Source organism: Myiozetetes cayanensis, unplaced genomic scaffold (genome assembly GCF_022539395.1).
Source record: "Myiozetetes cayanensis isolate MyiCay16 unplaced genomic scaffold, myiCay2020 scf14, whole genome shotgun sequence".
NCBI lineage: Eukaryota > Metazoa > Chordata > Aves > Passeriformes > Tyrannidae > Myiozetetes > Myiozetetes cayanensis.
This window is the reverse complement of record NW_026087048.1, coordinates 17,324,882-17,338,942: the sequence shown is the minus strand read 5'-3', so window position 1 is coordinate 17,338,942 and position 14,061 is coordinate 17,324,882. Positions and strand designations below refer to the sequence as shown.

At 49.7% G+C, this 14,061-nt stretch overlaps 2 protein-coding genes across 9 annotated transcripts in view; one reads left to right on the top strand and one right to left on the bottom strand.

Annotated features, from left to right (window-relative positions):
- The first annotated feature begins 1,622 nt into the window (after positions 1 to 1,622).
- On the top strand, positions 1,623 to 12,073 carry LYSMD4 (LysM domain containing 4). 3 transcript variants are annotated; one of them, XM_050309033.1, is made up of 3 exons: positions 1,623 to 1,668; positions 4,121 to 4,405; positions 7,887 to 12,073. In XM_050309033.1, the coding sequence occupies exons 2-3, from the start codon at positions 4,136 to 4,138 to the stop codon at positions 8,427 to 8,429; spliced, it is 813 nt and encodes a 270-aa protein (XP_050164990.1). In that variant the 5' UTR covers positions 1,623 to 1,668; positions 4,121 to 4,135; the 3' UTR covers positions 8,430 to 12,073. The 3 variants fall into 3 exon arrangements, with proteins under 3 accessions (XP_050164990.1, XP_050164991.1, XP_050164989.1); XM_050309034.1 differs by lacking the exon at positions 1,623 to 1,668 and adding an exon at positions 2,763 to 2,784; XM_050309032.1 differs by lacking the exon at positions 1,623 to 1,668 and adding an exon at positions 2,790 to 2,809.
- MEF2A (myocyte enhancer factor 2A) overlaps positions 10,211 to 14,061 on the bottom strand; it is a 44,567-nt gene continuing 40,716 nt past the window's right edge. For all 6 annotated transcript variants that reach the window (XM_050309018.1, XM_050309019.1, XM_050309015.1 and 3 more), the window contains one exon: positions 10,211 to 13,893. In XM_050309018.1, coding sequence (XP_050164975.1) covers positions 13,545 to 13,893 — 349 coding nt within the window. In that variant the 3' untranslated portion in view covers positions 10,211 to 13,544. The remainder of the gene's footprint in view (positions 13,894 to 14,061) is intronic.

Genomic DNA, 14,061 nt, shown 5'->3' with positions numbered 1-14,061 from the left:
ACTCTGAGCAACCTCCAATAGCTCGATTAACTGCAGTAAGTATATTCCTGTAACTAATTTAATTTAACTGAGGTTTTCTCCCCTGTGTTGGGTGCCTGCTGTATCAGCCTCTTAGACTCACAGTGTATGTAATTCAAATGTACATCCAGTACCCACATAAGATCAGTCACTGCAGGCACCAGGGAGGGGATTATTTTGTGATGCTTGGCTCATCCTTCTGCCTTAACACAGGGGTGGCTTCACTGAAGTTGGTTGTGTTGCATTAGCCCAGAGCAAAGCCCAGCATTTATGCATTATTTGCAATAGAGGCATCATCATTTCTATGTCCTGAGCATGGCTGAGGTTTGCTCCAGCTGCCTTCCCAGTCTCCCACAAGGAAACAATGAAATGAAGAAAGGAATACTCATCTTTTTCTCTTTACATGTATATAACCCAGAAGTGTTAGCAGACTTCTATTGCCTTACAGTGCTGTATGGGAGCCTTCTCCTGTATTTGCTAAACTAAACAGGAATAATTAGTTGATATGAAGCAGATGCTCAATAATATTTTCTGTAACTGCTCTCCATCTCAGGATGGGAGATCACAGCTTGTGAGGGTCCCCCCCTTCATCTTTTATATCCACTGTACACTCTATATTTGTGTTGGTAATGGCCCATATGGCTGTGAAGGAACAGGGTGAATGATTTCACTCTGCCTTGCTTTGATTAATCCCAAATTATGGATCAAGTCACCATTAATGATGGCCCAGGTGATTTATGAATGGCAATTGTTATTCCTGCTGGCCCTGAACAGTTGGGAACTGTCAGGTGGCATCCTGAGCAGCTGGAGCCCGAGCATCCCTTGGCACTGCTGACAGAGGAGTGCAGGGATGTGTGAAATGGCCCAGCTCTGCACAGGTGAGCTCAGGGAACACCTGCACAGCAGGGACAGGAGCTGCTTTCTGCCAGTCACACCTGAATTTATTCGTTCCCCAGGGGTGGAGAGCAGGCTGTCACCGAGGGATCTGACATTCAAATGACAGATTTTATCGCAGAGCTTAGAAGGGCTGCAGAAAGAGGAGCAAAGAACTCACGAGGATTCTGCGTCTGACACTTTGGAAACTTCTGAAGTGAGCCTGAAAAAAAACCAAGAGGGACAAAACCAAAGTGATGGAGGAGAAGAGCAACTCTGGATCTGAGCAAGAGCTTCCAGGAATCACAGGGCCACGAGGAGAGCCCTGTCCCAGTTTATTTGGAGAGCCCCAGCCAAGACCTTCAGGAAAGTTTGGATTCTTTGTCACAGAGGGATTAACTCTGCTGTGCCCTGGGAAGGAGCTGGCATGGATGTGAAGGCCAGATGGTGCCCAGCATCACCCCAACCCTTGGGCTGAGGGAAAGACCTCAGTTCTGGTGCCCCCTGCTCTGACCTGAGCCAGGGGTAGGAGGATTTCTTGCTCGAGATCAGGGCACGTCTGACCCTTGTGTTGGTTGAATGTGGGTAAATGACTGAACCATTGAGCTCTCAGACAGACTCCACTTGTTTGGGGCTTTGCAGCTCTCACAGTCTATCAGCTAAGGACAAAAATATTCCAATTATTTGGAATGACGACATCATCCACACAATTGACCCGGAGCCAACAATAGCACTCCTACAAAGCAGTTATTTCTTGTTAAGCACTATCAAGGACAAGTAAGCCCAGAATTATCTCCCCCATGTTTCCAGATCACCTCAACAGTTGTGTTTTCCAGTTTTGAGCAGCTTACCCCGAGCAACCTGGATTTGTTTGACAAAATGTGATTATTACTTGTAACTTTTGAACTTCAGTAGTCACAGAGGCCCGTAAGTGGCTCAGGGAAGGAGTTTTGGCACATCTCATCTAGTGCCTTCACTTGCAGAGCCCTCTCCAGCACACTAAATCCCTATCTGTTGGGTCAGAAAACTGCCTGAGCTGGCTGAGCCCCAGAGCCACCTGCTGATGGCACAGACCAGGGATGGAGGGAAGGGAATCCTAATCCCTGCTCGGGGATGGGGTGCTGGCTCAGCCCCAGCCCTGCCTGGAAGAGCAGCCCTGCCGAAATCCCTCAGCCCACAGAGGTGTGTGGGCAGGGGAGGGTTGTGAGGGAGCAACGGCTGCTGCTTGAAAAACAACAGTGATGCTTGGACAGGTGTGTGACATGGACCAGGGCAGTGACACCACACCCGGGCTGTACAGGTGAGATGTCACAGGGCAGTGATACCACACCCAGGGCCATACAGGTGTGTGACATGGGCCGTACAGGTGTGTGCCATGGGCCGTACAGGTGTATGACGTGGGCCGTACAGGTGTGTGACATGGACCAGGGCAGTGACACCACACCCGGGCTGTACAGGTGAGACGTGTCACAGGGCAGTGATACACACCCAGGGCCATACAGGTGTGTGCCATGGGGCCGTACAGGTGTGTGCCATGGGCCGTACAGGTGTGTGACATGGGCCGTACAGGTGTGTGACACCCCCGGGCCGTACAGGTGTGTGACATGGGCCGTACAGCTGTGTGACGTGGGCCGTACAGGTGTGTGACACCCCCAGGCCGCACAGGTGTGTGACACCCCCGGGCCGCACAGGTGTCACGCGTGTCCCTGTACGGTGTGTGACGTGCCCCGGGCTCGGTCCCGCCCGGCGCGGCCCCTTTAAGTGAGGCCCCGCCCTCGCTCCGCCCGCACCTCCCCCTGCCCTTCCCCGACGCCCATTGGCCGAGCGGCGCTGGGACCCCGCCCCCCGGCGGCGCCAGCCAATGGGAGGAGCGCTGGGTGAGCCCGTGGCCAGGTCGGTGAGGGGCCGATGGCGGCGGGTTCGTGAGGGGGGCGCGGGGCTGGGGGAGAGGGGAGGGAGCGGGGACACCCTGAGGGGAGGGGGGACACCCTGAGTGGAGAGGGGACACTCTGAGGGGAGAGGGGACACCCTGAGGGGAGGGGAGGGACAGTCTGAGGAGAGAGGGGAACACCGTGAGGGGAGGGGGACACCCTGAGGGGAGAGGGCACACCCTGAGGGGAAGAGGGACACTCTGAGGGGAGCGGGGACACTGTGAGGGGAGCGGGACTCCTGGGAGGACCGGGAGTCCCTTTAAGTGCTGAGGGGAGCGGCACCCCTGAGGTGCCGTGGGGAGCCGGGCACTCTGAGGGGATGGGGGGATCGGGATCCCGGGGGGGATCGGGACCCCCTGAGGCTCTGGGGGATCTCGGGACACCCTGAGGGGCTCATGGACGAGTTTGTCCCTCTGGAGAGGGCAGTGTGTGGGGGGAGGCCGAGGTGGCCCGTCCTGAGTGTGGGTGCCCTGCCCGGTGCTAATTAATGCCATTAAATGGCCGTGGTTTCGCCTGAAGAATCCATTAGGGGTTAGGGGAAAGAATATTAAGGTCAGTGGGGTCCCATGAGAATGTGAGGTTTTCTTATGTGTACCCGGCCCTGACAACAAATTGTTTGTGGAGTTGAGGATTGAAGAAAACAAAAAATAACAACCGGCAGCTGCAGGCTGAGCAGTAATTAAAGTGCTCGGGCAGGTTCTTGTCTTTATGCAGCGAAATGGCCTTGTCAGTCAGGTTGAAGTTAAGTGTAGCTTGAGCTGTCCTTATTAAAAAAAAAAAAAAAAAAAAAAGTTAAAATGTGCATTTTCAAAGTGTAGAGAACTAAGGACTTAAGGAAAGGTGGCTAAAAGGATAATTTAGTTGAGTGTTTTGGTAGGATCTGATATGTTCCATGGTTTTTTTACTATAATGAAAGATACTTCCCTCCAAGTGATGCTGTTGCTTTTTAAATGAAATTATAAAAAGTGCCTTTTAAAATGTGCGAAGTGGTTTTATGGGGTGTTTTTTGCACAGGCAGACACGAAAGAAAAGGTTGGGAAATAATCTCCTATAATAATAATTAAAAATGTGTTACTACTGTGATAATAATAATAAATAATCTACTGTAATAATGTATAGCTGCAGTTTGTACATAAGTTTTCTGATATGACTGTTAGAATGGGACTTTTACCCTTGGAAAGAGGCAAGGGTTGTGTGTTCACACCCTGCTGTGCTTTCTGTGCATCCTCTGAATCTCCCGTGCTGAGAACTAAACACTGGTACTGGAGGGAATTAAAAACGTCTGCTTTTTGTTCCAGGTGCTGGTGAAGAAGATGAGGCTGAATGAGAGCCGGACAAGATCCTTCCAGGCTCCTGTCACGGTCCACAACTACCCGGGCAGGCAGGTCTACGTGTTCCCTGATGGCCCATCCGACTCGGAGGAGTCCTCGGAGGAGGAGGAGCTCAACGTCATGGAATTGCGGCCCCGGGGGAAGGAGCAGCGGGGCAGGGACAGGGACAGGCCTGCAGAGGTGGTGCTGCTGGAGCGGGAGCTCACCGAGGGGGACAGCCTGAACAAGCTGGCCCTGCAGTACGGCTGTAAGGTAAGAGCCTGCTCTGGGGGGGGGTTATCACATCAGAGCTGTTCCATGGGGGCGTCACTTTCCACAGTGACTGGGGGCTGTTCTGGTGTCTGACAGTTCTGGCACTGAAAATACGCTGTGTGTTTCATGAATGGCCAATATCTGGGGGAAACTGGAGAAAGGCAAAAAAATCCCAAGCAAGCACAAAAAAAAGAGTTGCTCAGCCAACAGCTGAGGAAGGTGTTGTCAGCCTCACACCCTGCCTGGCCTGCTTTCCTGTTTGGTTTGAGTGACTAAGTGCAGGTTGTGCTACCTCATTTCAGGGAGGGCAGACATTGGGAAGCTGAGCTCAGGAATGAGGGTCAGGGCTCTGCTCCCAAGGAACACGAAGAGTTTTTGCAGCAAATAAAGAAAGCAGTGCAAAGAAACACCACTGGGATAGGTCTGGCCCGGAGTGGGACTGGGGGTTATTCTTCCAAAGGTATCAGCTTACAAGCTGCAAGGAAGGTGTGAGTGTGAGGGGTGGAGCTGGAGAGGTGCCAAGGTTCAGGTCCCAGAGTCCAGGTGCTGTCTGTGTGCGGGTTTTGGTTGGTTGCTGTCGTGCCCAAAGTGCTCCATGGGCTGCCTGCGGGCAGGAGGGAGGGTGTGCAGGGTGAGCTGCCTCCCAGCTGGAACACTGCACAGTGTCTTCCCTTTGCTCCAAAGCAGGGCACTTCATAGAAAAACTGTTGAAAAGTTTGATTACCTGCTCTGAACACGAGAAGCCCCCCCTTGTTTAGCAGTCGGAGCTGCATTTTTGGAGCCTCCTTTATCTGCAGGCTGGGCTGTGATTCGAAAGTTCCGTGATGCAAACAATTGGACAGAGACCGGAGTGGGATGATGATACGGCTCTGGCTCTGCTGCTGCACTGCTATTGCAGTTGGTCTTGCTTCACCACAAAGCAGCTGCTGGTGCAGCTGAGGCAAGAGGGCTTAGAGGGATTGCAACAATTCCTCCCCTCCCATTCCCTTAGAAACAAACACAAAACAAAAAAAGGTGCCCGTGTAGGTTCTGCTGAGGGGCCTGGTGCATGTGGAGAAGAGTCTGGGAGGACTTGAATAGGCCTTGATTGGCACCAGGGGAGCCTGGGAAAGCAGAGCTGCAGCTTTGCTTGGCTTTGGAGCTGTCACCGAGCACTCCTCTCTCAGCAGCTCTTGTGTCGCTGCCACTTGGGCACAGTCACAGCAGGCTGTGAGCTCAGAGGAGGAAGGTTCTGAACAGCTCTTTGGTTTATGGCATGAAAAGTCCTGCTGTGCCCTCTGGCACCGTGACTCAGAGGAGGAGTCCCTGCTGTGGCTGCTCAGCTACCTCTGCTGCCCCATCCCTGCCCCACCTGAGGGCTGCTGGGCCCGTCCAGAGGGAAAGAAACCTGGTGGGGATGGACCAGGTAGTCAGGTGTTCTCCTCCCACAGGAGAAGAACTGTCCTGCTGCCTCCCTGCCTTCCAGAAAGGGCAATCCTGACTAGTTCAGTTAAATGGGAGAGGTACAGAAATCTTTATCCTGGGAGCTCTGTGTATGTGTCTGTTTACAGGCACTGCTCACGTTTCCTGCGTTTTGTTTTATTTGCACAATTAACCAGCTCCTGAAAGGCCCCCAGGACAGCAGTGAGGAAGAACTGTAGCCACAAATACATATGCAAATGTGTTTAAAAAACCCAGGACGAACTTCTCCTTGAAATCAATGAGAACTTGACATTGGTCTCAGAATCTGCTTGGGGACAGGGTATGAAGAGAGTGCAACAAACAGCTGTGTGTGTGTATGTGCCACAGATAACTTGGCAGAGATGGAAAGCACTTCAAAATCCTCATTTTTACTCTTGACCATTTATAGTCCTGGCTTGCTTTTGGCATTGTTCATAGCTGGGACAAGAGCAGCAAACTGCAGCCAAAAAATGAGTACAGAAAATAAACCTAAAAGGCTTGTGCAGCCCAGGCTCTCCAATGCTTCCCATCAGCTTTGTTTGTTGTTTCTGTGTGAGTGCTGCTCCACTTTCTGTTTCTAGAGCCCCAGCACAGCACTGCAGTGTTTGATTGCAGACACCACGGGGGGATATTTACTGTCCCACTAATTTGTTTTCATTGGAACAAACCCAGAAATTGAAGCAGCACCTCAGTTGGGAGGCTTTGGGTGAGATTGTTATTTCATACCCAAGAAGCTGTGCAGGGTTCAAGTGCAGGGGTTACGCTGGGGCAGCCTGGGAGGAGCCTGAACCAGCAAAGGAGGATTCCTTTTGCCTCGGGGGCCCCAGCTCAGGACCTGCTTTAAATGGGCAGTTTTCAGAGTTCTCAGGCTTTGCAGAGTGAGGTTGAGGCATCCATCTCATCTCTGCCTTGGGAAGTGCTTGGGAAGTGAAGTGCTGTTTTGTTTCAGCTCCCCAGTTTCCTTGGCAGCCTCGAGTGAGTGCCCAGTGAATGCAGGTCATCCTGTGATCTCTGACAGAGCAAGGCACAGTCCCCACACTGTCTGCTCGGTGTGATGGAGCAGAGGTGGTTTAGCTGCTTGTGTTGCCTTTCTCCTTGGCTTGGGGTCTGGCTGGTTTGTTTTGTGTCCTCAGCCTTTCCCTCAAGGTTCTTTCACATCTCCTTGGCTGCTGTGGAGAGCTCTTTGCGCACTTGACATCCTGTTTGTCTTCTCTGGCAGAGGGTTTAGGGCAGCCGAGAAGTTGATGCACTTATTGGGTGGCTGTGAGTGAACACTGTGTTAATTTTAAGCATCTCTTATTTAAGTTAAATTAGGAAGTACTACCTTGCCTTTGCCTTTGCTTTGGGACTGACCCTGTGACTGACTCTGCACGTGTGGCTCGTTCTTTCTTGCTCTTCCCACTGCTGGGTGGGAATGTGGGTCACAGAGGGGAACTCTGCACAGGAACCCCCAGAGTCCATCTCAGGGGCACGGGGGTGTTTCCCCTCAGCAGGAGCCCTGAGCAGCTGTGCAGGAATGAGCTGGGTCACTGCTGTGCTGCACAGGAGAGGGGGTGCCTGGGCACGGGATGCTCTGCCCGTGTGGGAGATGCTCACCTGCACGCCAGGTGGGACCTTGATTTCAGAGGTGGAGCTCTGCTCACTCTGAAAGCACTTTCTGAGCAGGAGGGTTTGGACTGCTGGTACTGATGTTGTCCTCTCACCTTAAACATCGCTGTGTATTTAAAAAGGATCTGTTACAAAGACTCTTCTTGCCTTAACTTGGAAGGTAAGTGAGGGAAGAGCAGAGAAAGCAAAGGGAAGGAAAAACAGTACTAAGCGAAGTACAGCAGATACAAGAGCACCAGAGGAGGGTATAGGCTGCTTTAACAAGGGACTGGCCTTCTCCTGCAGGCTCTGGAGCCCCCTGAGCTGGGAATCTCTGCAGAACCCCAAGCCAGTTGCTTTTATTCTCTGACAGCTGCTCGCTGGTTCTGGAGCTGCTTCCTGCTTCGGTCCCGGGCTGTGCTGCACTAACACCGATGTCCTTTGGGTTCTGCAGGTCGCCGACATCAAGCGGGTCAACAACTTCATCCGGGAGCAGGACCTGTACGCGCTCAAGTCCATCAAGATCCCGGTGAAGGCGCACGGGCTGCTCACCGAGGGCAGGCAGGAGCTGCGGCCGCTCCCTCCGGCCCAGCCTGGATTGACCCGCGTGGAGCTGCCGGAGCCCCAGCCCAGCACGGGCGGATCCAGCGGCCAAAACCTCAGCGACTACTTCAGGGACATCGACCAGAGCATCCAGGACGCCGTGCAGGTGGAGGTGCAGCTGAACACAGAGTACTGTGGGGAGCCACTGGAGAGGCCTCTGCCCGAGCCAGGGAAGCGGGACACCGGGAACGGTGCGGACTGCGGGATCCAGTGGTGGAACGCCGTGTTCATCATGCTCCTGATAGGAATTGTGCTGCCAGTATTTTATATCATCTATTTTAAGACACAAGGCCTGGTGACCCACACTTCCAATGCAACAGTAACCTCAAATGTTTCAACAGCTGGATTGGAAGGGAAATTACCACAAAGCTCAGCTGTAGGAAAAAAGTCCTAAGGGGAGAGGGGAGACCCCTCCAGCCTCTCCAGCAGTGGTGCCCACACGCTCGTGACTGACCCAAGTGCATCCAGGGGGATATAATGATACAGATAATTTTTATTTTTATAAGTAGCTGATGATGGAATCCTGAACTTGACTGAAAGTGAGGTGATGTGATTGTGACGGAAAAATAAGGATGATTTGTTGCTTATGCAGATCACTGAGCAGGTGGCTCAAGAGTTGGGAACTCTGCTGAGGGAAAGTATTTTGTAGCATTTTACTCAATGTGATTGCTTCAGGTGTTTCTTAATGCCGTGTCTGGAAGCAAATCCTTTGCTGCTGAGCTAGAGAGTGCAGTATTAATGTGCTTGGAAAGCTGGGGGTTGTTTGCATTTTAAGGAAACACTTTTTGCTGGAGCAGCACTTTTTGCTGCTCTTTTACTGGGAGCTGTTGTTTTTATCTCTTGCAGACCGTGGTGGTTTTGGCTTAACCCTAAACTGATGGCTCTAAGCTGGGACAGCCCCTCATCCTCCTCCTGAGCAAACAGGGCTGGGTTTATTAGGCTGATGTCAAGCCCCTCCCCAGGATGATCCCAGACCTCTCCCCTGCAGGAAACCCCTCAGGGATGGGATCTCGGTGCTGGATCCGCGCTGTCCCCAGGGTGCAGCCCGAGCCAGCCCTGCCACTGCAGAGGGGGCTGGAGGAGGATCTGGGAGCAGGGAGAGGACTTGTACACTCTTCTCAAGGGCTCTTCTGTTGGCAGGGGGGTCTAGTCAGTATTACTTGTTAAAAACACTAACAACAGTCTATAGTGGTGCATCTCAGACACCCGATTCCAGTCACGGGCTGGGTTTCCCTGTGTGCAGATTTCACAGGAGCAAAGTGTCCCACACAGGGTGCAAGGGCCAGGGCAGAAGCCCAAGGCACAGAAAGAAGGGACAGGACTGAGCTGATGGTGACACGTTCTGTGACCTGCAGATGTGCATTACAGAACTGCTGAGGGTGCAGGAAGAGTGGTGGAGCCTGGGAGGGCAGAGGGCTGTGCTCTCCAGGTGGGACACTGAACATCGCAGGGAGGAGCAGCAGGGAGGCTTTGGGAGCTTTGCTGCAGAGCACAACTGGCCTCAGAAATTGGATGCATCAATTCCAAGCCTGCAGGCAGAGGTAATTCCAGGCCTTCCTGGAACCAAACACTAAGGGATTTCCACCCCACACAAGCAGCACTGTGTGATGTTACAATGACAACCTGCAGCTCTCAAAAAAAGCGCTCGGGAAAGCCTGAGGGAACCTAATTTTGTACACGAGGACTCCAAAGTATCTTATACTGAACAAAAACTTGTATTTTTCTTCTGTGAAGAGCTGTATCTCTTTGTTCTGGGGGCGGGGGGGGGAATTTCTTACATTTTTAAATAAAGCCACATGAAATAATAAAAGCACAAGGGGCAAAACTTGTGCCTTTTTTTTTTTTTTTGTTCCCACACTGCACAGTGCTGAGCACCTGCCCCAGGACGATCCCTCAGCACCCACTGCAGGCACCAGGAGTGGGAGCAGCAGAAGGAAAGGTGAGTGTCCAGAGGGACAGGAGGATGGGGCTGGACCCAGGTTTTTCTTTTTGTTAGAAGGTTCTTACCAAGCATTAATTTTTTACCTTGAGTGTAGTAACAAGTGTGTGTGTATATCCCAAAAAAATCCCTGTTGATTTTAATCTCTTCAGTGCAGTTTAAAAGCACAGCCTGACTGAAGAGGACACCTGGAGGGGGCACAGACACGCCAGACAGGACCACGAGAGAGGCTGGAGTACACAGTAAAAGCCAGTATCTTTACTTTAGTGAATGCAGGATACAAATATTTTACAACAACCTCTAGCATTTTTCTTAACCATTTGATAAAAAGTTCACTAGAATATTTATTGTATATTGAAGAAAAAACAACACATTCAGGGAAAAAAAATTGAGATTAACTTATTTTTTTTTTTTTCTTAAAAGATTCGTCTCAAGGATGGCAACAAAGTCCAGCTTGTGCCGCCAAACGGCTTATCAGCATTAAACCGTGAACAGCTTCTTTGTGAACTGTTGACTACAAACATTTACCAAATACATAAATCTCTTTTAAAAAAGCCATTTTAAATATAGCAAAGCAGTGTTTCTCTTGCACAGCAAAGTGAAGAAAGGTTCTACTAAGATTTAAATGTTTACACTGGTTAAGTCTTTCTTTCACATTCGGATTTCACTTCTGCCCAGGATCAATTGTTAGGAGTTGTTTTGTTCCTTATTTACTATGTATTTCTTGTGCGCACAGTAACTCGGAGTTCCTGCTGCATTAGTGTCCTTGAGGGGAGGGCAAGGCTAAAGCAGTTCTGACGAGTCCCTGACAACGTGGCGTTCCCAAAACTACCGTGAGAGCTCGAGGATGGAGGTGATTTGTCACAACAGAGCTAAAAATCTTAAATCACTCAGACCTGACTGGGTTCAGCCCAGGGTTGGATCCACTTGCACTTCAGTCAGCAGAGAGAGAATTTAAAAAAGTAGTATTATTATTTTTTTTCACCTGTTGAAATATCTGTGCTATGTCATAATTATTTTTTTTCTTTTTATAAAACATTTTTTTTACAATTTCTAAAAAAGTACGTTCCAAAGTGAGTTACTTGTTACTAAAAACCAGGATTCCCATTTCCTCGATGGCAGGAGCTGCTCCCCAGGACGGGAGGGCTGTGGAAGGACATTTGTGCCGTGGCTGGGGCAGCACAGGGCCAGTCCCCAGCCCGGCTCTTTAGAACTTTGATTCTTTAATACTCTTTTTTTTAATTCATTGGTGCAATTTCAGTACAAACTCTAACCCTTGTGTAGCTTTGTCTTTAAGAAAACAGTAATAATACTGTTTAAAAACCTGCATAGAAATAAAGACTATTGAGATACAGTCAGCAAAGCCATCTGATAAGGCACACAAGAAAATAGACAGTAAATGTGAATGCAGAACTCCCACTCGATGTACAGCAAAGGTCATACAGGTGCATAAATCATGGAACTCACACCACTGGTCGGAGCAGCAAAAGGTGCAGGGGGTGGCAAGTGAATTGGGTCACTGGGAGCACAGAGGCCTTGACCCCACGCCCTGTGAGCCAGTACCATCCCAAACTAAAGGGATCCAGGTCCAGGGAAGGGGCAGGAAGGGACTGGAGCCTGGCAGATTTTCCGCTGCCACGATGGGGGATGAGCTGGAGGTGCCGCCTGATCCCCTCTCCCAGCTCCTGTCACAGCCTGGGGCACTCACCATTACACACAGATGAAGCCCAAGCAGAAGTTTAATAAATACCAGGGATAACCAGGAAGGCTGGATAATCCCACTGCAGTTTCCTCCCCAGCACCAGCACTGCCAGCCTGGAGGCGACCGGGACAGGTGGGATCAGGGCCCCAAATCCAACACCAACCCAGCACGAGGGGGCTCTGGATCCTCCTCCTCTCTCTTGGAAGCAGCACATTTTTCCCAAACCACTTGCCAACTCACAAAACCTTTTGTGCTCCTCTGATATGTGTCATTTCCCTATCATGAGAAATTAGGTCAAGTTTTTCCACTGGTTTTTTTTTTTTTCCTCCCTCCTCAGAAGAGGCAGCTTTAAAATGATGCCTTAAAATGTGTTGTAACAGATTTTTTTTTATATATATATTTATGCAGGATGAACTTAACACCGGATTTTTCTTTTTTTTTTGCCACTTTGCTATTTATATACATATATATAAAATGTATAATGAAGCTTAACCATACAGCACAGAGATTACAACTGAACGGCACACATTCACCACCAGTGAGGGGGCCAACCCCTTTATACACCCTCTGAAAAATCTGGATAATAATATTAATAATAATTAAAATCCAAAGAAAGTACAGTATATTTAACAAAATAGTAAATATTAAACAGTGAATACTCTACTTAATAAGGACCTCGCCTTGTTTCAAGTTGGCGTCAATCCACAAAAATATACTTTTTAATCTGGTGACCGTACAATACATAGGTACTTACACCAAAGGTGATAATATATTTAGGATGCTATATACACAAAGAGTTTGGCTCAAATTTAAATTTACATATAAGTGTTCATGGCTTATTTTTCCCCCAAGGTTCCGCCTGCAAGTTTTTCCTTTTCATCTTTGAAAGCAAAAACTAGAAAGTCAAAATAAGATAAAACTATACTCTACAAAAAAGCTACAACATACAGCTTTGGCTTATATAAATAATTCATAGCAGAATGTGTTCAAAAGTACTGTATATAACTTTATATATAGTCTTCAATTCATTAGGGTATTGTTTTCTTTAATATAAAATATACATGAGCTAAAATCCGTTTCTATATTTTTCAAAGGTATGAACGTAAAAACAAATTTGTCAAACATATTCCAATTATAACTTAATATATTAATTTTATTTTGTTAATGTTCTATTTTCTAGGCTAATATTTTCTGAATATTTCATGCGAGTTCTCTATGTCTCTCTTTTCACTCATTAAAAAAATCACTTCTTTGACCCAATACACTATTTTTTTAATTTTTTTTTTTTGCACGTGCAAAACAGGGTTCTTGTTTTTTTGGTTTTTTTGTTTGTTTTTTTAACTTCTTATAGCATCAGCCCTTCTCCATGCACCCTCTGCAATAGAGACCCATGCCAGGTTGGGTAATAAAAGGTCAGTTTATGTACAGTATTGCTTTCTTCTTCCTGCTTTTCTACTGCTCTGCTGCTACAAAGCAATTATTTCTTAACTACGAGTAACCATGAGCTGAACTAACACACAGGGACGGTACTACAGGCGAGCCCTGGGCTGTGGAGGAGGAGGAGACACTGCGGGGACAACGCTCTGCCGACGGCTGGGGCCAAACACAACTCCAGGGAGGTGCCAGACTAGATCAAACCTACGGGATTGTTCTGCTTTACCAGGGGACATCTGCAGCTATACACGAGTTTGTCGTAAGTGCCTGATGATCGGTGTATGCTACACACACTAGCACATATATATGCACGTGGAGATATATATATGCACGTATGTATATACATATAAATAGACTTCGTCACGTCCTTATTTATAAGTGTGGATATGTCAGGACAGTCCGTGCTGGGGACGGCAGGGCTGGCCCCGCGGCTTTTATGTCACCCACGTGTCCATCCTCATCCGTTTTACCGAGGGGCTCTCCCGCTCCTCGGCGTTGGGCGGCCGCCCCAGCACCACGGGCGAGTGGAAGTCGCTGCGGGGATCCTCGCGGTCGCTGCCGTCGTAGGAGCTGCTGGAGCTGCTCAGGCTGTCGACCGGGGAGCGCCCCAGCTCCTGCCGCGACGGCGGCGGCGCCGGCGGCTGCTGCGGCTGCGGCTGCTGCGGCGGGAACCCCGAGGGGGTGACGCGGTCCCGGGGAGGGGAGATGGGTTCAGACTTGATGTTGATGTTTTGGTTGGTGTTGATGGAGAGGTTGGAACCCTGAGATATCTGGCTGCCAGTGCTGGGGAGAGAGCGCGGAGAGGCACGAGTGAGAGAACGCGGAACGCGGGCGGAAAGCGGCAATTCAGGTGTGTCTGAGGGGGTGGCCCTGGGGCTCAGCACCCTCCAAATGCGCCTCCCTGAAGTCAGAACAACGCTGGAAAACACAGGTCTGAGCTGCATTTACAGA